The sequence below is a fragment of the Pongo pygmaeus genome, chromosome 8 (genome assembly GCF_028885625.2).
Source record: "Pongo pygmaeus isolate AG05252 chromosome 8, NHGRI_mPonPyg2-v2.0_pri, whole genome shotgun sequence".
NCBI lineage: Eukaryota > Metazoa > Chordata > Mammalia > Primates > Hominidae > Pongo > Pongo pygmaeus.
In genome coordinates, this window is record NC_072381.2 from 7,678,165 (window position 1) to 7,703,927 (window position 25,763).

Consider the following 25,763-nt stretch of genomic DNA (forward strand, 5'->3'; position numbering starts at 1 on the left):
AAAATTGCTCAGACATGTGTTTGGCTGGTCTAGGGTGGCTCTCCTGGAAAGAGGCCATGCTGAAGCTTTGAAGCCAGCAGAGTGCATGCCAGACTTTCAGTGGCTAGCAAGGAATGGAATTTTAATATCCAGGAATGAAGGAAGAGGGGAGAATAACAAATGATCTGACATCTGTTATTACATTGTTCTTGCATCATGCGAGGAAATCCCTGCCTTCTGCAATGCAGCCTTCTCAATTGGGTCTTGAAATGTAAGACTGCCTTGACCTTGTATCCATTTGCACTTCTGCCAGCTGCACACATGTGTGCCTTCTTACCACAACCACACTGTTACTTGCACGGGACATGGCTTAGTTCTCAGACTTCAGACCTGGGACTAAAGGCTGCCGCCACCATTTATTAGCCAACTTATCTACCTTTGCAAAGCCTAGTTTCTCCATCAGTAAAATGGGGATGACAACCAAATTATTTTAAAGATTAAAGATTCTTGCATTAAATCATTCACATAATACTCTTAGCTATTTTGGAAATGGCCCATGCCATATTTTTAAGAAGTGCCCGAATTATTTTATGATTAAAGGTACATTGAGGAGACCCTAATTTAGTTCATTAGTTTTTCTCTGGACAATTTGGGGCAGGGTTTATTTTTCTGAGGGTTATTTGGCAAGAAGATTCTTGATCATTCTCCCACAGGAAGTGGAAGACAACCCTGGGGCACTGGATTGGACTAGGTTTGGGGTCAAACCCTGAAGTGACTCTGGCACCTGAGATGCATTTCTTTAATTACTAATATGCTTGATGATTTTTTCATAATTTTATCAAATCATCTTATTTCTTTCTAGTAGCTTGTTTTATATCCTTTGCTCATTTTCTTATACAGGATTAATTTTCATTAATCTGGAACAGTTCTTTACATATTAATGATACACTTATGTCTTTTTCCTGCATGCAATTTTCTAGTCTTTTGTTTACTTTTTTTTGTTTACAACAAAAATTTAAAATTTTTATGTAGCTAAAGTTACCGATTTTACCCTTTGTAATTACTTTTAGGCTTAAAAGTGATTATACTGCTTTTAGGCTTAGAAAGTTTCTTCCCACTTGAAAATCAGTTAAATATGCACCTGCTTTTTTTTTTTTTTTTTTTTTTTACATATTTTGGGGTGTGGTTCATTGATTACCTTAAGCCTCTTAACCCATTTGGAAATCTTAGCCTAGTAATAGTTTTAAATGTTATAAATTGGCACAGACTTTTTAGAAAATGTTTTTGGAATATGTACCAAACCCACAAATGAGTTGGTATTCTTTGCCCCAGTAATTCCAATTCTAAGAATGTAATTTAAGAAAATGACAGGGCATGCGTCAGGCATTTCTACATGAAGACAGTCATCCTGATGGGGTTTATTATCACAAAAAATGGAAATGGCTGAAAAGTCTCTAATGGGTGGTAGGGTGAATAAATGTTCTGCAGCTACACGCTCCCATATGGTTACTATTAGCCGCATAATAACTATGCAAATTTAAATTTATTAAAATTAAAAATTCAGTTCCTCACTTGCATTAGCCATACTTCACTTGCTCAACACCCATATGTGACTAGTGGCTATTGTATTGGACAGCACAGGTGTAGAACATTCCCATTCTCATAGAAGCTTCTAGTGAACAGTGTTGCTCTATGGCCGTTAGAATCAGGTTTCTAAAGAATATTTAATGCCATAAGATATATTCATAATATAGGGGTGAATAAAAACATCAGAATACAAACTATTCAGTAGTCACAGGAATTCAGACTGGTTGCAATTAATTTAATCATAAATATGTTCAGCAAGTTATGTTTGTTCAGAGGAAATACAAACCCTGCCCTCCAAAAAAAGCTGTTTTTTGTTTGTTTGTTTGTTTAGAAAGGAAAAGAAAGAACATCTGAAGATTCATAGGTACCTAGGAATTAAATGAGATGCCTGGGGAAACCCAGCACATGGCACCCACTCAGTAACTGTTAAGTGATTCAAAATCCAAATGGAGATTATCATACTGATCATATGTCAGCCTAATTAACACTGTATGCTGTGGCCCACAGTGGTCTTAAAAGAAGCCATGATTATTCTTCTGTCAGCATCTATCATGCAGTCATCAATGTCACAAAACAACTTGGTCAACAAATGACACTTAAGAACTTGTAGTACATAGGGCCGGGCGCGGTGGCTCATGCCTGTAATCCCAGCACTTTGGAAAGCCAAGGCGGGCAGATTACCTGAGGCTAGGAGTTGGAGACCAGCCTGGCCAACATGGTGAAATCCCACCTCTACTAAAAATACGAAAATTAGCTGGGCATGGTGGCAAGCACCTGTAATCTCAGCTACTTGGGGGAACTGAGGCAGGAGAGTTGCTTGAACCCAGGAGGTGGAGGTTGCAGTGAGCCGAGATCATGCCATTGCACTCCAGCCCAGGTGACAGAGTGAGACTTTGTCTCAAAAAAAAAAAAAAAAAAGAACTTGTAGCCCATAATGTGAAGAAATTTACAGGGTATTTGGTAAATAAGGAAAGGCTATGTGGCCTCTAAAACATCAATAAATATCAGCCACTATAAGAGAAAGCTTCACTTTGGTGTAACAAAAACTTTGGGAAAAACTTTGGGAAACCTACAAGTAACTTGAGCCCTTCGGGACTCCAAAGTTTGGATTTCGCAGACACAGACAAGCACATGTTTACTGTGCTTGAGAAAATATAAAAGATTAAAAACTTTGTAAAAAACGGAAAATCCTAAAACATCACAGAGATTTGAAAAAGAACTTAAACAAACATTTTCTTTAGCTTCCCAGTAAGAACTAAAAAAGCTAAACAAATGGGGTTTTAAAAAAATCTTTAAAGTAGCAGAAAGCAAACAAAACAGTGAGAAAAATAAATCTGAGAGAAGATGCAAATTTTAAGAGGTGAGCTCAGCATTTGGGACCACTTTTGTCTCAAGGATGCTTGTCAAGGCCAAAGAGACACCTGAGAGGCCGCGCATCCCCTTTGTAGCTTAGGGGTGCTCTGGCAAACCTACACTGTGCGCAAAGCAGAAATACGCCAGCTCCTAAAAGTTCTGCGGTCCAGCTTCGAGCCATCTGGGCTGCCCAAACACCTCCACCCCTGAAAATTGACTAAAGTAATCCCAGATTTTAATTCCCCCAGGGACCGGACAGAAACAAGCCCAAACATTCTCTGGAGGAATAGACCATCATCCTAGGCCTCAAACTATTTCTACAAACAGATTTTCAAATATTATGTTCATCATTCGATCACTGCCAATGTAGAATACCATACCTGGTAAAAACTATCCTTAAAGGATAAAAGTAAAATAAACCATTTTCAGACAAAGATAGAGAATTCTTTTAAAAAATAGGCTCATGGATGATGTTCCTCATGCAAAAGAAAAGGAACCCCAGATGGAAAATCAAGAAAGCAGAAGGAAGAAAAAGTCAAAAATGGAGCAGTTGGGCAGGTTGCGCTCTGGATGAGCATGTGATGTTAAAGAACCACTAAAAGCTGATTCACAGAGCAAGGTGATTTTCCCCCTACATTAGTTAGACATTATATTTGGCTATCCTCTAAAACAAGCTTGTCCAACCCCTGGCCCACAGGCCACATGCAGCTCAGGTCAGCTTTGAATGCAGCCCAACACAATTTCATAAACTTTCTTAAAACATCGTGAGATCTTTTTGTGTGATTTTTTTTTTTAGCTCATTAGTATTGTTAGTGTGAGTGTATTTTATGCATGGCTCAAGACAATTCTTCTTCTTCCAGTGTGGCCCAGGGAAGCCAAAAGATTGGATACCCCTGCTCTGAAAGAAAATAGTTAAACTCTAGTCTCATATCATATTTTGGAATATGTTTTTGCTCTATTGGAGTGTAGGAAAACCAGATGCCATGAAAACCCAGAAAGCCATGGAAAACCAGAAGATACAGATTTCACTGCCAGATTTTTAAAATATAAATGGCCAAAGAAGCCATTTATAAAGTAGTAGATTGAGACTGAGAAAAAATAGTTGCAATAGTTTATCAGCTAGGAGTAGGTTCAACTGCGTGTGAGGCAGGACCTGGAGGTGGACGCAGGTTGGACAGAGAGTTTCTATGAGATTTGAGATAGTATCTCACTCATTAAATCACAAATGCATCATGAATTGTATACAAAAATGAAATAAGCCAGGCGTGGTGGCTGATGCCTGTAATCCCAGCACTTTGGGAGGCCGAGACAGGTGGATACCTAAGGTCAGGAGTTCAAGACCAGCCTGGCCAACGTGATGAAACCCTGTCTCTACTAAAAATACAAAAATTAGCCAGGTGTGGTGGGGTATGCCTGTAATCCCAGCTACTCAGGAGGCTGAGACAGGAGAATCCCTTGAACCCAGAAGGCAGAGGTTGCATGCAGTGAGCTGAGATCACACCATTGCACTCCAGCCTGGGCAACGAGAGCAAAACTTCATCTCAAAAAAACAAATAAAATAAAATAGGTAATGAATTTTAAAAGACAAACTAAGAGATTCATGTTTTCAAAGAATGTAAAGATATTAGCTGGTCTGGCAGCCAGTAGCTCTGTTTTCTATTATGTGAGTTTGAAATGTATCATAAATGAAAGATTCTGACATTTATGACAGCAGAATAAGATAAGGAAGTCTTTTCCAGTGGTTTGTGAGAAAAGTATAAATAGTCATATTTTCAAGAATCTAATTTTTCGACATAAACTATGTGACCCCTGAATGTCTCCCCACCACCCTGGAATTTTAAGATTCATCCTAAATTTTGTGACAATATCAGTCCCGATTTACTGTGACCTGAGTTCTTTATTCTAAGGAGGCTCCCAATGATTCTATTCCACTGTTCTCAAAGGAATCACCACTGAACAGAATCACTCCATCAACGATAGTGCTGAGGACTGGCCCTGTCGATGTATTCCTGTCTCACTTACATTATCCACTCTGCCGGTGCCCTTTATTTCAAGGGGTTTCTACAGCACGTCCCTCTGCTCTCTTAAAACCACCATGCTGAAATGACAGTTTATGTCAATGACTTAACTGAATCCGCTCAGGAAGGCTCTCCGTAGGCAGGAATCGCTGGATGGTAAAGCTGACGTTTGGCATCTACTGAACTTTATTCACAAAGCAAGTCATTGTCCCAGGCAAAAGCGAGAGAGGAATAAACGGGCACTTGGCACTCACTCACCTGCCGGAGTTTGGTTCCCACCATGGAAGCACTGCTGTCAAGCACGAATACCACATTCTTGGGTAAAGGAGGAAGGTCTTTAGGAGCAAAGTAGTGCACAAAATAGCCATTTAGAACCTGGTGGAGGGAAAAGAAAGTAAAAACGGTAGTACCTAGAGTGGGGAGGAAAAATACCTTAAGTGGATAGTCTATGGAATTTCTAAAAGTTAAAGCATGACAAAGAGTTTAGGGTGAGATTCTACACCTGGAGTAAAATTATCTAAGTCCCTGATCCCTCCAAGAGAACTAATTGCTAATTTAATCTGTATAAGGGTAGACTCTTCCCTTTAAAATTGATCAGTGATGACTACCAGTTCAAGTTTAATTATCCATCCCTTGGACCTTTGCTACTTGAGAATTCTGCTTCCTTCATTATCTGTTTTTTCACCAAGCATCTTACAAGTTGAGACGTCAAGATTCTCACATTCTGGATGCAATTAATAGGTTTTAATGTCCCCACCCTGTCTCTGGAACAATAAGACCTAAAGGGAAATGAGCAGTCTCTTTTAATTAAAATGGAACATGGACCAAGCACGGTGGATCATGCCGGTAATCCCAGTGCTTTGGGAGGCCGAGATGGTCAGATCACTTGAGGTCAGGAGTTCGAGACCAGCCTGGCCACCATGGCAAAACCCCATCTCTACTAAAAATACAAAAATTAGCGGGGCGTGGTGGTGGGTGCCTGTAATCCCAGCTACTTGGGAGGCTGAGGCAGGGGAATCACTTGAACCTCAGAGACGAAGGTTGCAGTGAGCCAAGATCGGCCACTGCACTCCAGCCTGGGTGACAGAGTGAGACTCGGTCTCAAAAATAAAATAAAATGGAGCATGAACTAAAATTCTAATTTCATCTAAAACACCACAGGGAGCTTTATATTACAGATTTCACTTGCTCTGCAGACTACTGAAGCCAGAAATAGGTACCCTCAGCAAAAAAAATACCACTAGTCTCTTTGAAGAAATATTTTGGATTAAACAAATTTACTAAGAAGCAGAAAGTTCTCTCTCCCTTAGGTAAATATTGGAATCCACAGTCTGAGTCTATCCAAAGTACCAACCAACCAACATGAAACAGCAACAACGATCCCATTACCTGGATGTCCCCAATGCTCTGTTCTCTATTGACATCATATCTAATGATAAAGTCTCCCAAAATTCCATTCTGGGCAATCCTGGCTTGTTGTACTACAGTAGGTTTAAAAATGATGTTGGCAAATGTTTCATTTTGATTGATGACAGTAGATGGGGGAGGCCCAGAATCATCTGCAAACAAGATAGAAACATAATTAATAACTTAATATATATTTTTCCAAAAAGAAATAAAAACTGTTTGGCAGACACAGAGTTTTAGATTTCATTTTATTACAGGCTTGTATTTCACAGGAACTTCTAAGACTGTACTCATATATCACAATGCGAGAGTTATGTCATCATATATTTCCCTCTTATGCCTCTTTTTGAACCTTTTCTTATGAACATTTTTAAAACACACAAAAGTAGAGAGAATAGTAAAATGAACCCCTGTACCTATCACCCAACTTTAACAATCATCAGCATGTTACCAATCTTTTGTATGTTTTTATCTATTCCCCATTTTTTCCTAGAGTATTTTAAAACAAATTCCAGACACCATATTTCATCCATAAATACTCCAGTATGTCTTTACCTGTAAGAACTCTTTTACTAACATAACCACAAAACCATTATCACAAGTAACAAAATTAATGCTCAATGCCCTATCGTTATCTAATTCTCAGTTTGTATTTAAATTTATCTGATTCTCTAAAGAAAGGGTCTTGGTATGGTTGATTTGCTTGAATCAAGATTAGAAGAGTCCCCAATCACATTCCATTTTTATTTCTTGCTTCTTTTAATCTCCAGTGTCTGCCTTCACCTCTTGTGTGATGCTACATATATATGATAAATCGCTGGTCATTTGTCCTATGGGATTTCTCTTTTTCTGTATTTTTTTTTTTTTTTTGAGACAGCATCTCAATCTGTCACCCAGAGTGCAATGGTGCAATCACAGCTCACTTTTAGACTCAAGTGATTCTCTCACCTCAGCCTCCCAAGTAGCTGGGACTACAGGCACACACCAGCATACCTGGATAATTTTTTGTTGTTGCTTTTTGTAGACACAGCATCTTGCTATGTTGCTCAGACTGGTCTTGAACTCCTAGGCTCAAGCCATCCTCCTGCCTCGGACTCCCAAAGTTCTAGGAGTACAGGCGTGAGCCACCATGCCCAGCTTATGGCTCAAAAAAAAAAAAAAATTCTCAAAGCTTTTTAACATGAAATTTAGGATATAAATTAGAATTACAGAAAGATAAATAGATAAATGGATATTATGTAATTTATGAAAACCTAGTGTGATGACAGATTAAGCAAAGAGCATCCCATCTTTCACTCCTGACCTTCATTTCCTGTTAGAACACAGAGAATTATTTAGCAAACTACTCACGTTTATAAACCCAAACAACACCATATCTATGTACTTAGCAATAAAAGCCCAAGGGATGAGGTCTGCATGCACCCTGGAGAACATGAAAACATAAACGAAAATTCTTAATCATAAGGGCATGTGGAGGCTTTTTATCCAGATATTGAATCAAAGCCAGACTTAAAACTGCTGCAAAGCCTCTGATTATCTTTTTAAATGCACTCAAGTTGATAGCATGAAATAGGCTGACCAGCCATTTCCCATCTCCAATTAGCAGAATGAAAAAGGAAATGAGATGTTAAGTGGCCACAGTAATTTGTATTTAAAAATAAACTTCCTTCTGCTGAGGGTTTATTAGACACACAAGTCAAAGGAAGTTTAAACATTTCCTTTAACAAAACAGACAATTATTTTTCAGAGACAATTTAGGTGTAACCTTAACAGGAACCACAAGGTAGAACAGATTCTTCTATTATTTGCAATTATCAAGGACAGGGATTTTGGAAGTGATCAGAGAGCCAGCAAACAGAAAAGGTTATTTTTGTAGGGAGACAGTTACATAAGAGAGAACATGAGTCCACAGATCTGCTCATCTGAAGGAGTTGGGAAAATCCAGACAGTGCATGGACAGGTGGCACAGCCCAGGTCACTACCAGCATGGTTGAAGATGCCTTAGACCCATTAGACAGGAGAAAGAAATGGGTGCTGAAAAAGGAAAAGTCCTTGAAATCAAAGGAAACTGCATGCTGTCCAGGGTCAATCTCTCATTGGTGGTCATTGTTAAAGCACCCAGAGTGACAGGCATCATAATATATCAGCTAAGAACGCAGGATCATGGTCAGACACCGGCATTCAAATATTGGTTTCACTTCTTATCAGCTGTGAGACTTTGAGCAAGTTACTCAGCCTTGGTTATCTCATCTGTAAAATGGATTAATGACAGTACCAATCTCACTGTATTGAAAAGATCAAGTGATGTCATGTACTTAGCACCATTCCAGTTCACAGTCAGCAGTCATGCTAGCTTACATCATTACTGTGTTAGTCCATTTTCACACTGCTATAAAGAAGTACCTGAGACTGGGTAGTTTATACAGAAAAGAGGTTTAATTGACTCACAGTTCTGCATGGCTGGGGAAGCCTCGGGAAACTTAAAATCACCGCAGAAGGCAAACGTGAAGCGAGCACGTCTATATGGTGGCAGAAGAGAGAGACAACCCGGAAGCGCCAGACTTTTAAACCATGAGATCTCGTTGAGAACTCACTCACTATCACGAGAACAGCAAGGGGGAAATTCACCTCCATGGTCCAATTACCTCCCACCAGGCTACTCCTCTGATACATGGGGATTACAATTCGAAATGCTATTTTGGTGGGGACACAGAGCCAAACCATATCAATTTCCAACCTTAACTATATAAAATAGAAGGAGGGGCCAGGCCCGGTGGCTCACGCCTATAATGCCAGCACTTTGGGAGGCTGAGGCGGGTGGATCACCTGAGGCGGGTGGATCACCTGAGGTCAGGAGTTTGAGATCAGCCTGGCCAACAAAGAGAAACCTCGTCTCTACTAAAAATACAAAAAATTAGGTGGGTGTGGTGGCTGTAATCCCAGCTACTCAGGAGGCTGAGGCAGGAGAATATCACTTGAACCAGAGAGGCGGAGGTTGCAGTGAGCTGAGATCGCGCCATTGCACTCCAGCCTGGGCAACAAGAGCAAAATTCCATCCCACCACCCCCTACCCCCGCAAAAAAAAATAGAAGGAGCAATTAAATATACAACTATAAACACAAGTCAAACTTGGGATACCACAAGGCAATAAAAACAAAAGAACTAATATTGCTATTTAGAACATGGTTGAACCTCACAGTCTTCTTGAGTGAAAATATCAGATACAAAAGGGCATGTTCTCTCTGCTTCCATCTACATAAAGTTCAAGAGGAGCATGAAATATCCATGGCAACTGGAGTAGAACAGTGCTGACTTTTGAGGGCCTGCTACGGACCAGGAAAGAGCACATGGTAATTTTGAGGAAGGGTGAAAATATTCCATGTCTTGAGGTGGAAGGCAGTTGTATGAGTGTATATCTATGTAACATTTTATCAAGCTGTACACATGACATTTGTACCCTTTATGGTGTATGTACACCCCAGTTACTAACATTTAAATTTATTGTTAGCAAAGTAGATTAAACAGGCATTCCCCAGCATGGAACATAACAACGTTATTTGCCAAACAGACCCCTCTCTGTCCTTCTCCTTAGGATGAATGCGCATGAGCATTTATTAAATGAGGATTAGGTGTGTCCAGAGCAATTCCAGCCGGCAGAATTAGGACCAGGGAGAGAGCTTCCGGGAGGCACTTTTCAGCGCAGTGTCGGTGAACCCTAAGAAAGCTGTTCTGTTGGGATCGGCCGCTTTCACAACCCATCGCATTAGAAGGGCTCAAGTGAACCCTGGAATAATCCCCCCCACGAGGGTGTAGAGCAGTTCTCACAGTGTGATCTTGAACCAGCAGCATCAGCAGCTCCTGGGAACTTGCTAGAAATGCCAATTCTCAGGCCCACCCCAGAAACTCGGAGTCAGAAACTCTGGGGATGGGACTCCGCCATTTGTGTTTTAACGAGCCCTCTGGGTGACTCTGGTTTTTGCCCATAGAAAATAGGCATGTACCTTACACACAGTCCGTGTGCCTTACACATAGAAAAGAGTCAATAAAATGTGTTGTATGCAACTAGGCAGCCCTTAGATTATCTCTAAGATTCCACAATAATTAGATTAGACTCTCTTTATGCTGCCAGCATGCACCTACTTAGTCTTGCTTCCAATCTCTCTCGTGAAAATGCTTTTTACAAGCTCCCTGAATTAATACCATTCATGGCTGAGTAAAAGCACTGGGGATTAGAAAGTATAATTTCTCTCTTCATCATTCACTTGACTGGGCTTTTTGATATGGACCATGAGGAAGGATACTGTATGATTATTTTGGTTTCCTAGTGACCTCTGGTTTTACTAGTTCATGATGAAAATTCATGAGATTCAACTAAATGGGCTTATTTTACACACCCAAAGAATGGGTTGATTCTCAGTTTGGTTACTCACGAAGGAGCCTGGTTCCTGAGGCCAACCACCACCCAGTAAGAACCAGACAGTAAATGTGACCCAATAAATTTTTCACTACTTTTTTTTTTAAGTTTACTGGGAGCAATTCTAGAGGAGCATCTCTAGAAAATAGAATCATCTTTTTATTAAGGGAGAAAAAATCTGTTAAGTAGGTTCGTATGGGCTGTTCCACTGTTACTGACGAAAATCCCAGAGCAGAAGAACATGACTCCATTTTTCCTTGCTGTGAATGGGGGCTCACCCTGCTGACCACCACAGATATTTCCTAAGCACAAAAATAAGTGTCACCCACAGGGTCGTCAGAGTCACAGGTTAATGAAGACTGCAAGGAAAGACATTGGTGCAGACCAAAAAAGAGGAAGAATCTGACCCACTTGTCTAATGAGAACCCGTGTCTCTTTCCTCCTTCGTGTTCTCTCCTTCTTGCCCACTTCTATGGCGAGCTGGAGCAGCTGCTCCGATTTGAGGGAAGCCAAGTCTTCTAATGCCATCTCCCTGTCTTCATGCAGGCATTGGGGGTCCCATGCAAGACAACCCCAGGGACACACAACTGCCTCTCATGCCCTCGGAAAAATTCACTCACGCTCTTCCTCCACTCACTGACTCTTCCCTGCCTCTCAGGCCACCAGGGCTCCCTGGGGCTCTCTTCTTTTCTAAAGCCCAGTATTTTAGAGCAAGAAGTTTTGTGTTGTCTTTGCAAACTACAGAATACCAAAGAGAGTGGGTTCTAGAGTGTGACTGAATCAAAACGACTGACTTAATATTCCTGAGCTTCAGTCCCACGTCTGTTACATGGAAACAATTCCACAGTCACAGAATCATTGTTGAGGTGAAGTGAGATCTCATATGTAAGGTACCCCGCGTGGTGCCTGGCAGACAGTAGGTGCTCAATACATACTAGCTCCATCCTCTTCCCCTTCAGAAGTAGTTTTTTGTCCTCTTTGTCCATTATGAAAGGCAACTTATAAAGAAAAAAATGCTCTTTGATAACATACAGTTCACATTTTGTCATAACAGTTTTCTCTATACCACTGAAAGCTTGAAAAAAACAATATTTCAAAAGGACAGACACATAATAAACATTCGTAACAGGAAATTCAATATATATACACATTATACGTATGTCAATATACTTATATAAAGAATAATCTTTCTGCTGCAGCATTTTTTTCCTTGATTGTATTTGCTTCATTCTTCAATTCTCTCTTGAAAAACTGCTCTGGTTCATATATACTGCACTTGTTTTTTATGATGATTTACAATTCTGTTCTAAGTCTTCCAAATATTTTTATTATAAATTACATAATCACATTTCCATAATGTTGTATAACACACTTTGCTGCCTCACCTCATACCCTGTAGAGCTATATTAAATCAATAACATGATTATGGCTTAAATGTGTTAGTGTTCTAGTTACAACATTTAGTTACAACTATCAAACAATAACAAAATGTATGATAACATTTACAAGACAAATTTAAGTGCTTTAAATTTATATGTACTCTTGAGTGTTGCCACATAATTGGAATATAATCCAGTATGCAATAAAATTTTACTGAAAAAAATGAAAAAAAAAAAGAATAATCTTTACAAAATATAATGAAGTCAGTAGCTGTCTGAAAGACCCCTAAAATTATACACAGAATTTTGCATGTAAGCATAAATGTACATTTTTTTCTGAAGAAAGGATACATTGATTTTGCCACATTCTCCAAGGACTCTAAAGAAAGTTAAGAACCATGCCTATAAGTGCCATTAAATATTCCTCTGACTGAACCTATTGGGTAATGACAAAGTACTTTATAGCTTGTGCATCAGAGTTGAAGAGAACAAAACATATGTCCTTAGTGATGTCCTGATACATGGATGTTGGTCACAAACATACAATCTTTTCCTAGACAATTATCACATGGGGAAAGATGGCAGCCAACTGCTATGTAAAATGCCAAAGGTGAAAAGATTGAGAAGAGCCTCATGTTCACAGCCATGAGCTGGAAGCGCCACCCTCTGGGTTGATACGGAGAGGTATTTCCTGGCCTGTTTCCTGAGGGTCTGGGTTTTGGCTGCTGTCAGAGAAAAGCAGCCAACACCTGGTGCATTGACAAAAGGATTTCCCAACACACACTGCCTGCTCATTTCCTCTTTAGAAAGAAGCTTAAATTGTCTATGTTTGTTTATGAACCCTGCTTACCTGGGATCCAACGAGGCAATTTCTTAAATATATGGAGGTCAAAAATACTGTGAATAATTGGAGCACTACCCTCTGAGGGTGGCCATAAAGACAAAACTCAAACACATCAGCGGAGGATTGAAAGAAAAACTGGTAACACAGAGGCAATGACGACGAGAAGGAATTTGCTTAAATACCTTCATAAGGCCGGGCGCAGTGGCTCACGCCTGTAATCACAACACTTTGGGAGGCCGAGGTGGGCAGATCACGAGGTCAGGAGATCGAGACCATCCTGGATAACACGGTGAAACCCCATCTCTACTAAAAATACAAAAAAATAGCCGGGTGTGGTGGCAGGCACCTGTAGTCCCAGCTACTCGGGAGGCTGAGGCAGGAGAATGGCGTGAACCCGGGAGGCAGAGTTTGCAGTGAGCTGAGATTGCGCCACTGCACTCCAGCCTGGGCAACAGAGCAAGACTCCGTCTCAAAAAAAAAAAAAAAAAAAAAAAAAAAAAAAAAATACCTTCATAAGTCTCTTACTAGCCACAGTTTTCTTTTGGGAAAGAATTTTTCTTTCCCTACATGAATGTTTGGTATTTTAAATCATTTTGGAAAACAGCATCATATAGATATGATAGCAACACATAGTATAGAATACTAATTCAAATTTACAGCTGAAGGGATTCAAACTCAGCTTTGGTATTTTATAGTTAAGTAGATGTTTGCCCAGGTTTCTTAGCAAATCAGCTTTCTTCACGGCTTATTCAATGCTTTTCCTTCCTAAAATAATTGATTCCTGACTCTCAGTTTTCTATATTTGAAAAAATTTCCCAAGAGACTATGCGTGAAAACAAGTACAACTACCTCACCCAGCAAGCACACATTCTAAAAGTTAACCCTTAAAAATATGCATTCTCAGGCCGGGCACAGTGGCTCATGCCTGTAATCCCAGCACTTCGGGAGGCCGAGGTAGGCAGATCACCTGAGGTCGGGAGTTCGAGACCAGCCTGACCAACATGGAGAAACCCTGTCTCTACTAAAAATACAAAATTAGTGGGACATGGTGGTGCATGCCTGTAATCCTAGCTACTCGGGAGGTTGAGGCAGGAGAATCACTTGGACCCGGGAGGCAGAGGTTGCAGTGAGCCAAGATTGCACCATTGCACTCCAGCCTGGGCAACAAGAGCAAAACTCCATTTCAAAACAAACAAACATGCATTATCAGGCCAGGCACTGTGGCTCATGCCTGTAATCCCAGCACTTTGGGAGGCCAAGGGAGGCAGATCACCTGAGGCCAGGAGTTCCAGATCAGCGTGGCCAACATGGTGAAACCCCGTCTCTACTAAAAATACAAAAATTAGCTACTAGGGAGGCTGAAGCAGGAGAATTGCTTGAACCTGGGAGGCAGAGGTTGCAGTGAGCCAAGATTATGTCACTGCACTCCAACCTGGGCGACAGAGTGAGACTCCACCTCAAAAAAAAAAAAAAAATATATATATATATATATATATATATATATATATATATATGCATTATCCCTTTCTGCCATCACATGTCCATTGGAGACCTCAAATACTAGCTGCTCCAAGCATTTGAAATTCAACCAAATGGAAGCCCACCAGAAACAATGGTAGAGCAGCCAAGGAATATGAGATTGAGAGACTTCTGTCAAATGCCTTTGCAGTGTTCTCTGGCACACAGGCAGAGCAGAGGCTAATAACCGAGAAAAGTGGAGTGGCACTTGGTGCAGACACACAGTGCAATATATTCAGCCTTGAAAAGAAGAGAAATGTTGACATGTGGTACAACATGGATAAACTTTGAGGACATTATGTCAGGTGAAATAAGCCAGACACAAAAGAACAGATACTGTATAAGTTCACTTACATGAGGTATGCAAAGTCGTCCAATTCATAGATGAGACAGAAAGGAGAACAGTGGTTATCTGGGACCAGGGGGAAGAAGAGATGAGGAGTCAGTGTTTAATGGGTACAAAGTTTCAGTTTGGGAGATGAAAAAGTTCAGGAGATTGGTAACACGCCAATGTGAATAGACTTAACACTGCCAAACATTTAGAAATGACTAAGATGGGCCGGGCGTGGTGGATCACACCTGTAATCCCAGCACTTTGGGAGGCCAAGGCAGGTGGATCACTTGATATCAGGAGTTTGAGACTGGCCTGGTCAACATGGTGAAACCCTGTCTCAACTAAAAATACAAAAATTAGCCGGGCCTGGTGGCGTGAGCCTGTAACCCCAGCTACTGGGGATGCTGAGGCAGAAGAATTGCTTGAACCCAGGAGGCAGAGGTTGCCATGAGCCAAGACTGCACCACTGCACTCTTGCCTGGGTGACAGAGTGATACTCTGTCTCAAAAAAAAAAAAAAAAAGAAAGACAAAGAAAAAGAAACAGCTAAGATGGTAAATTTTATGTCGTGTACTTTTTATCACAATTTTTACAAAGTTTTTAATTGCCAACTCTAAGTTCTGCAAAGGCAGTGACAACATCTTAGACGTCTGTAGATTTCAGGAACCTCGCACAGCACCAAAAACATGTGAGAGTTCACGTCCAGCTTGTGGAACATTGAGGATGAAAATGATGAAATGCATTAGCGCGTAGCTGGGCAGATGGACAGAGGAGCCCTTCAAGGGAACTGATGTTTCTCTTCCCGAAAGTGTTCAGGGGGTGTGGCTGATGCTCTTGGTGATCTGCATCACATCCCCCGGCCCATCTCTGGTTCAGCCACAGCTGCGGTGGCCCAGGTCATACACACTGACAACATCCACCTCCCACAGCAAGCCAAGGCAGCAGGAAAAAGGAAGAAAAAGAGTGAAGCCTCACAGTAAAGAGGAGGTGTCTCACCGGTATTGAGCTACAGAGAAAAGCCAAAGCCTCTGTGCCACACTCTTGGGTTGACCGAGCCACAGCCAACGTCAAAACAAGCAAGATAACACGGATTTTCATATTGGATTAGAAATCAAAACACAACCAACTATGGGGCCAAATGATTCATACCTGAATAATTTCTGTGTGAACAATGCTGGAAACCCTCACATAACAACCAGATTGTTTCCTGGCAAAGGTACAGAGATTTCGGAGAGGCCAAATAGGGTCCTGCCCTTCCAGCTGCAGAGGAGAGACTGGACCCAGGCCGGGACCCTGGAACTGGGGGTTTTACAACCAGTCACAATGCAGCCCTTTAATAGGCAGAGTTGCCCGGTTTAGCAAATTACGATACAGAATGCCTGGTTACATTTGAATTTCGGATAAACAATGAATAATTTCCTAGTACAAGCATGTCCTAAATATCACACAGGACATATTGTTTCTCTGAATTCAAATGAAACTGGGCATCTTATATCTCATCTGGAAAACCTAGCTAAGGGGGATTTGTCTAGATTTTCTGTAACCAGAGTCTTCTGGAACCAAAGTTAGTTATTACTTTTGTCTCTTAATCCCTGCTTCATAACAACATAAGTGCTAGACCCAAGATCTGGCAAAATTTACCAACATAAGCCAAGAAAGTGCTGAAAACCTGATAGCACTGTCATAACCAACAATTACTTCCCCTCAGTTCCTTCAACAAACACCTACTGAGCACCCATTCTATGTCAGGTGCCACACTAAGTACCTATGAAGATAACCGAAGCCTTCACAGCAAAGGCAGATCATGATGCTCACAGAGCAAAGAAAAACGTCAGAATAATTTCAAAAACAGGGGGTGGTGCACAAGGGGAGGGAAAGCATTAGGACAAAAGCTAATGCATGCGGGGCTTAAAACCTAGATGACAGGTTGACGGGTGCAGCAAACCACCGTGGCACATGTATACCTACGTAACAAACCTGCACGTTCTGCACATGGATCCCAGAACTTAAAGTAAAAGAAAAATAAGAAAATAGAGTAAAAAAGTGATAATAATTAAACAGATTCAATTCAAGCCCTTCTTGGGCATCAACTGATATGTAGGATGCTGTGCTAGTCTCTGATCGAGGGCACTTGACCTTGAGGGATGTGTGGCTGGTCAGTAGCCTGGCCTCAAAGACAGCTGCAGTGTCAGCCACCAGGTCTTCCAAATAAAAGGTCATAAAGCTGTATTTCCAGTGGTTCTCTTCTTTCCAGTGACGCTTCCTCAGTTCTTAGGATTATTTGAGGATTGACATTTTATTGGACACTTACACAGGAGTGATATGATTAAAAAGCAAGCCATAAATTGGATGGTACCCAGTCCTGTTATTTGCCTTCCCACGCATGTGAAGCACCCACAGATAACTGCCAGAGAACACAGCAAACCAGCTTCCAGGGCATGTGGAGGGAGGGGGATTCTAACAACCTAGAATGTAATTTTTTCATTTTTAACAAAAGTCAAGGTGAATCTCAAAGAACATGAAATTAACCTTTCTTTTTTTTTTCTTTTTGAGACAGAGTTTCGCTGCTCTGTCTCCCAGGCTGGAGTGCAGTGGTGCAATCTCAGCTCACTGCAACCTCTGCCTCCCACATTCAAGCAATTCTCCTGCCTCAGCCTCCCAAGTAGCTGGGATTACAGGCACCCACGACCAAGCCCAGCTCATTTTTGTATTTTTAGTAGAGATGGGGTTTCACCATGTTGGCCAGGCCAGTCTCAAACTCCTGGCCTCAAGTTATCCACCCACCTCGGCCTTCTAAAGTGCTGGGATTACAGACCTGAGCCAGCGTGCCCAGCCAAAATTAACCATTTTAAAGTATACAAACAAATAGCATTTAGTACATCCACAATGTTGTGCAAACACCACCTCTATTAAGTTCCAAAACATCTTCATCACCCCGAGGAAACTCTGTAACCATCCAGCAGCCACTTTCCATTTCTCCCTCCTCCCAGCCCCAGGCAACCACCAATCTGCTTTGTGTCTCTACGGATTTGTGTGTTCTGGACATTTCAGCTAAATGGAATCATACACATGTGACCTTTTCAGTCTGGCTTCTTTCACTTAGCATAATGTTTTCGAGGCTCCTTCACATTGTAGCATGTATCCGTGTTGTGGCATGTATCCGTGCTATAGCATGTGTCTGTATCATAGCATGTATCCATGTTGTAGCATGGATCTGTGTTGTGGCATGTGTCCATGTTATACCATGTATCCGTGTTATGGCATGTATCCATGTTGTGGGATGTGTCCATGTTGTACCATGTGTTCGTGTTGTGACATGTGTCCATGCTGTAGCATGTATCTGCGTTGTGGCATGTGTCCATGTTGTACCATGTATCTGTGTTATCAAATGCATCCATGTTGTACCATGTGTCCATGTTGTCCGGGTTGTCACATGCATCCATGTTGTAGCATGTGTTCATGTTGTAGCATGTATCCATGTTGTGACATATGTCCATGCTGTAGCATGTATCTGTGTTGTAGCATGTATCCATGTTGCAGCGTGTGTCCATGTTATCATATGTATCTGTGTTTTTGCATGTGTCCATGTTGTAGCATGTGTCCCTGTTGTAGCATGTGTCCATGTTGTAGCATGTATCCATGTTGTAGCATGTGTCCCTGTTGTAGCATGTGTCCATGTTGTAGCATGTATCCATGTTGTAGCATGTGTCCATGTTGCAGCATGTATCTGTGTTTCATTCCTTTTCATGCCTGGATAATATTCCATTGTACGCATATACCACATTTTGTTTCTCCATTCACCTGTTCAGGAGCGTTTTTGTTGTTTCCACTTTGGGGCTACTGTGAATACTGCTACTGTAGACATTTCTGCACAAGTATTTAAGTACCTGCTTTCAGTTATTTTGAATATATACCGAGAGGACTTGCTCCATCTTTACATCAATGACTCTCAATCCTGACTACACTCTCTAGTAACCTAGAAGGGTTTAGAAAGAATTCCAGACAACCCACTCTAGACAAGTCCTACCCTAGACAAGTGAATTTGAATTTATTGGGGGCGGCTAGGGAGCTGTACTTTTGGGTGTGGTATTCTATAAATGTATATTAAAAACTTAAAAATCTATAAGTAATTTAAAAATTTTAGTTATTTGTAAAGTTAAGAATAATGCTGACTACTTTTTCTACCACTCAACAGGTGTAGTCGTATGACTTTCACGGTTTACTCTTTCTATTCCTTGCTTTTTAAAAAAAGTTTTATGGAAGTTTAATTTACACACCATAACATTTACTCATTTTAAGTGTACAATTTACTATGCACCTGGCATAGGTGCTCAGTAAGTGTTTGTTGAAGGAACTGAGGGGGAAATAACTGTTGGTTATGACAGTGATATTAGGTTTTAGCATTTTCTTGACTTACGCTGGTAAATTTTGCCAGATCTTGGGTCTTGCTAGATCTCTTAACTTGCTCATTTTAACTTTTTGAGGAACCTTCAAATGTTTTCCTGCTCCATTTTACATTCCTACCAGCAATGTACGAGGGTCCTAATTTTTCCACATCTTCCCCAATGCTTGTAACTTTCCTTTGTTTGTTCCATTATACCCATCCTAGGGTGTGAGAAGTGGTTTTGGTTTGCATTTTCCTAATGACTAATTGTGTCGAGCACCTTTTCTGATGCTTTTTGGCCATTCATATGTCTTCTTTGGAAGGACGTCTGTTCAAGTCCTTTGCTCATATTTTAATTGGGTTGTTTATCCTTTTGTGGTTGAGTTGTAAGGATTCTTTGTATATTCTGGACACTAGACTCCTATCAAATATATGATTTGCAAATATTTTCTCCTATTCTGTAGGTTGTCTTTTTAGAATGTATTTTTTTAAGAGCATAACCTGATACTCTATCTCTTTCTTTCGTGTTCTTAAGTGCCAAACACTTCCCGGTGATGAACCAGATGGCAGGAGAACATGAAAACAGTCACAAAGGTCTCCCCATTCCTAGAGTTAAGATTTCCTTTTATGTTAGGCTAGCGCAAAGTCTTGTAAGTCCCTCAGTTTTGATAGAGATGAGGAATTGAGGTTACCCAGGAACCCCAGGTGGCAGCTTGGAAATGGGGTCAAGCAGCCCAGGAAAAAAAAAAAAGAGTTTAGAAAACAAAGGGGTAGGAACTAAAGCGGAATATTGCTAGCAAACAGGACATCACAGTCTAGACCTCAAACTTTATTACCCGTTGCAATCACAAGGGGCTCTTTTTAATAAAAATACTGACACCTAGTTTCCATCCGCAGCTATTTGATTTCATTGGCATGGGTGAGGCTTAAGCAACAGATTTATAAAAGCTCCCTGTGGATTCTAACGGGCGGCAAAGTTTGGGAACCACTGAGACTGGCAATGGAGCCGTCAAACCACAGGGATGAACGCTGACGCTAAGCCAGACTTGGAGCCTCTTCTCTCAACGTGGAGTTGGAGTTGGAACAGGAGGACTGTGGGAAGGGCAAGTCCCACAAGTCCAAAAAGCCAGAGAGGGACTCAAGTACCTTTAAGAAGCTCTTTTTTGACACCCAAATGTCCTGAACAATCATGCTTTCCTCCAAAAGAAGATGAGATACCTAATTTAACAAGCTTAAGACTGTATTACAAAGACTGCACTGGCCCACTGAGCTTGCCTGTCGAGATTTCTCCATCTCTGGTCTCCATGTGGAAGAGCAGAAGCAGGAGATGGGAAGAGGTTGTTTCCACCCACCACATAATTCTACGTTGGCCTGTATCTGAGAGTGAAAACTTGTTGGTGGAAAAGAGGAACAAAATACATTTTAACAAGGATCTAAAGTCAGAGTAATCTGAGGACCCCATGAAATTGAGAAACAACCTTATTTAATTTTTTTTTTTTTTTTTTTGTAAGACCAAATCTGACTCTGTCACCCAGGCTGGAGTGCAATGGCACAATCTCGGCTCACTGCAGCCTCCGCCTCCTGGGTTCAAGCAATTCTCCTGCCTCAGCCTCCCAAGTACCTGGGATTACAGGCGTGGGCCACCACGCCTAGCTAATTCTTGTATTTTTTTTTTTTTTTTTTTTTAGTAGAAATGGGGTTTCACCATGTTGGCCAGGCTGGTTTTGAACTCCTGACCTCAAGTGATCCACCCGCCTTGCCCTTCCAAAATACTGGGATTACAGGCATGAACCACTGCACCTGGCCCAATCTTGTTTAATTTAAAATCTGCTTCTGTAGGTCAAGATTTTGATATAGTTAATATTCCTAAGGTCTGCTGGAAAATCCAAGGGAATAGATCTGAACCTTTACTGAGCATCTGAATTAGCTGCAGTGCTTTTAAAAATATAGCTGTTTGAAGCCTACAGGGATGGAGAGTGGATCAGTGGTTGCCTGGGGCTGGGGTAGGAACATGATGTGACTGCAAATGGGTACAAGGATCCTTCTGAGGTGGTAGAAGTGTTCTAAAATTGGACCGTGACAATGGTTGTACAACTCTGCCAATGTACTAAAAATCATTAAATTGTACATTTAAAACGAGTAAATGTTACGGTATGTAAATTAAACTTCCCTAAAACTTTTTTAAAAAGCAAGGAATAGAAAGGATAAACCATGAAAATCATACGGCCACACGTGTCAAGTGGCAGAAAAAATAATCAGCATTATTCTTAACTTTACAAATAACTAAAAATTTTTTAATCACTCATAGATTTTTAAGTTTTTAATATAAATGTATAGGATATCACACCCAAAAGTACAGCTCCATAGCCCCACCCTAATAAATTCAAATTCACTTGTCTAGGCTAGGGTAGGACTTGTCTAGAGTAGATTGTCTGGAATTCTTTCTAAACCCCTCTAGGTTACTAGAGAGTATAGTCAGGATTGAGAGTCATCGATGTAAAATCACAAGGATAATTAAATAAGTAAGGTATCCTTTTTCTCGCTTGATTTATCTCATTTTATTTTACCCCTAGTCATTGGGGATCTTGTCATAAATGAAAATTTTCTGCCAAAAAAAGTATTGGACTTGTGGCAAGGGTAGTAATTTAGGTGCCATAAGTGAGACAGTGGGAAGTCTATGAGTTTAACAAAGAGAGTAGAGTAACCAGCCTTAAAACAATCACACAGTGGGAATATCTGTCTTGGAATATCAGTCAGAATATACCTTCAGAAATCATACATCCCAGGCATGTTCCAGGAAAGCATTCATTTCAAATACTCTGTTCCACTGAGCTTGTAAAGCATGAGAATATTGTAGAGGATAAGAACTGGGGAAGTGGAGAATGGAGAGACAGAAGAGAGAGGGAATCTTGTATTTCACCGTATACCAATTTGTAATGCTTGAGATTTTGAACCACGTACCTGTGTCAACTATTTTAATAAACAGAAATTATAATGTTTCATCTTCCAAAATATATCTCACAGGATTGCCTTTTACACTGGGAAAGATCCCATTAATTTACAATTCAACAGATGTGGGTTCAATCCTGATACGCCACAAAGTAAACTGAGGCAAAGGTGGATTGTATTGCTCTTAGTCTTTCTTTTTATTTTTATATTTAGGAAGAGAGTTGGAATTTGAACTCCACCCACAGTAATGTACAGTCTATTTAATGAGGAGGTAAATGGTGCAGTGGTTAAGGGTATAACTTGGAATAAAATAGACCTATGTTTAAATTCTATTTCTATCCATAATTAAATATGAGACCTTGTCCATATTACTGAACCTCTGTTTTAGTAAGTAAGTAAGGTTTCTTAGCTTTTTCATAATTAAAATGGGGATTGAAAAAAAAAAGCTAAGAGGGTTGTTATAAAAATTGCTTGAGATAATACACTCTGCAAGTGCTTAGTCTAGTATCCAGCACACAGTAGTAATCCTCATCTAGAATTGCATCTCTAAAGATGAAAATGGGTCCGTGGTGGCCGGGCACGGTGGCTCACGCCTGTAATCCCAGCACTTTGGGAGGCCAAGGCGGGCGGACCACGAGGTCAGGAGATCGAGACCATCCTGGCTAACACAGTGAAACCCCGTCTCTACTAAAAACACAAAAAATTAGCCAGGCGTGGTGGCCGGCACCTGTAATCCCAGCTGCTCAGGAGGCTGAGGCAGGAGAATGGCTTGAACCAGGAGGCGGAGCTTGCAGTGAGCCCAGATCGCGCCACTGCACTCCAGCCTGGGCGACAGAGCAAGACTCCGTCTCAAAAAAAAAAAATAAACATAAAAATAAAAATAAAATAAATAAAAAGAAAAAGAAAATGGTCCATGGTGAGAGATTTACTTAGACAAATTCCAGAAGTTAGATTTCTTAACACAGCCAGATCTATCAGCGGAATGTATTGGCTTGGACCTCATTCACACAATCATAGTTTTGGTGCAAGCCCAATTCCAGTTTGATCTTTAGCCTGGATTTCTTCTGGAAACATGCAGCGGTGGCCAGACAAAATCACAACATCCTGTGCTTCAAGCTGCTAAGGCTGCCATTTTGCAGGAACAATAACCGCTGAGCTCTGAAAGATGGGAGTGGGGAGCAGCAAAAAGGGAATCCGTCCACTGCACCTGGCTCTGGGACATGTTTGTAAAAGCTTCATGTTCTGGACAGCAAAGTATCTGCTTTGGTACAAGGAGCTAAGAAAACAATTTCCTTAAAAACAAACAGATCCCAAGAGATCAACTGTTTGGAAAAATTCCTCTGAGACACTAACAGGCCCCGAATATAAACAGTAAGCAACTTTTTTAGCTAACAGTCATAATTCATACTCCCTCCAAACAAAACACACACACACCCCACAACACGTACACATCTCTGAAGAGTCATTATGATTCTGAAAATTAGGCAAAACACATTTCATTACTGCAACAGGACTCCCCTCTGATCCTTCTACTGACACAGCTACTGAATGTGTTCTCATCCCAGACACACTTAACAGATACTCTATCCTCCTTATGAGATCCTGACAACTCTGCCCCCTGAGAAAATGCTTCTTTCCCACAGTTGCACATGAGAAAATTTTCTTCCAAGGTACTGTTAGAGAGAAATGAAATTTTAAAACATTCTTAGTTATTTGTGTTTGCTTTTCTTTATTTATCTATTTTTTTTCATAGAGACAAGATCTTACTATGTTGTCCAGGCTGGTCTCGAACTCCTGATCTTCCCATCTTGGCCTCCCAAAGTGCTGGGATTACAGGTGTGAGCCACCATCCCTGGCCTGCTTTTCTTCTGTAGTTCGAAGCACTCAATTAGCTACCCACTGTTTAACAGGCATTGTGTTAAGTGCTAAGGAGACATAGGTTAATCAGAAACAGACCTGCTTTCAAAGGCACTGATGATCTTATTATGGAGATAAGTTTTGCAACAGAAAAAAGTCAATATAATGTGATAACTAGTAATAATAATTTTAAGCTCTCATTCTGCAGCCAACCCTTTACATACATGAGCACTTCACAATGACCCATGAGCTAGTTATTACCCCTGTTTCCCACATGTGCAAGCTAAGTCTTACAGCCTTGCATTTTTTACAAGGTTACAATTAACAACTGAATAAAATCCATTAACCATATAGCTACCACCTGCATGATCTAAGAATGGTGTATTGGATCTCATGCCATTTCTAAATACCAGGTACCTTGACAATATTTTTGCTTTTTCTAGATACCAGCTAGATCTGGATTAAGAATGTCAAGCTCATTGTTTGGAGTCAACACATAACAAAGGACTTGAGTCCAACACATAACAAAGGACCTGGGTCTCTCGCAGAGCCAGGAAACGCTCAGTCTGTGAGAGTGAACGGCCTCTCACAAAGTCATTAACTCAACTGCATGCTGGGGGAGGAAGCGTATTTTCCACACTGTTTGCCCATCCATAGACCAGCTCTAGGCCTTGGCTATTTTTGCATTATGTTAAATACCAACATTCTCTGATTCCACTTGTCGAGGCATCTCTCTCTCTTCTCCTGCCCATCTCATCCCTAAATATCCTGGTCCAAGAAGCCTTCCTTGGTCACTCTATGATTGTGCAGCCGCAGGCACTGAATACAGATTCTGCACATTCTCTGCTCATCATTTACCATTTCTCCACCCTCAATGTCACAATTCCCTGAAATCTTAAAATTCCAGTCCTGGTGCAATTTTTGAAGATTCCTGTCTCATCCGATTCAACACTGACCAGGCTTACTGGTATATTAAGTATACAGCCCAACCCAAGTCAATATTTAATATATACTATTAGTTGAAATTCATATGGTAACTAAAGTCACTCTCTTAGACTTTGTGAAAACCAGAAAGCCCCCTCCCAGAAAAAGAAAAAAAATATGGTGATTAAAATTGGATTATACTATAATTTTTCATTTCAATAAATGAAGAGCTTTTTTAAAAATCAGAATTTGAGAAAATTTAAAAATCAGAATGATTCTGCTAATGAATCAGGATGCCTGTATTTTACATCTATACTAAGCATTTTTCATTATTTAAATTTAGAAAGAATATAACATATTGCTGAATGTTAAAAAACAGATTTTTAGAAAATGGCCCTACAATGTCATATCCCAATACAAAATGATTATTTTCTATAACTTCCTAGTACTTTATTAGCTTCATATTTAACATTATAGTACATATGCAGTTTGCCTTTCCTTCTTTGTCACATGCTGAATTCTTATAATCGTAATTTGCTAATCTCTTCCATATAATTGAATCTTTAGGCTGATGGAATGTTTTTGCTACCACAAATATTATCAAACGAGCTCGTGCATATGACATTCCCAATATGTTAGATGTTTTACCTAGGATAGATTTCCAGAAGTGGTATTACTACATCAATAACTCATACATTTTTAATCTCCTATTAGAGCATGCCTTTAATAAAAAAAATATGGGCCGGGTGCGGTGGCTCACACCTGTAATCCCAGCACTCTGGGAGGCCAAGGCGGGTGGACCACAAGGTCAGGAGTT

At 40.6% G+C, this 25,763-nt stretch overlaps 1 protein-coding gene across 2 annotated transcripts in view; it reads right to left on the reverse strand.

Moving 5' to 3' along the window:
* The window catches only part of ITIH5 (inter-alpha-trypsin inhibitor heavy chain 5), a 109,428-nt gene that overhangs the window by 50,474 nt on the left and 33,191 nt on the right, over positions 1-25,763 (reverse strand). For both annotated transcript variants that reach the window (XM_054436167.2, XM_054436168.2), the window contains exons 6-7: positions 6,327-6,496; positions 5,196-5,312 (exon numbers count right to left, since the gene is read on the reverse strand). In XM_054436167.2, coding sequence (XP_054292142.1) covers positions 5,196-5,312; positions 6,327-6,496 — 287 coding nt within the window. The remainder of the gene's footprint in view (positions 1-5,195; positions 5,313-6,326; positions 6,497-25,763) is intronic.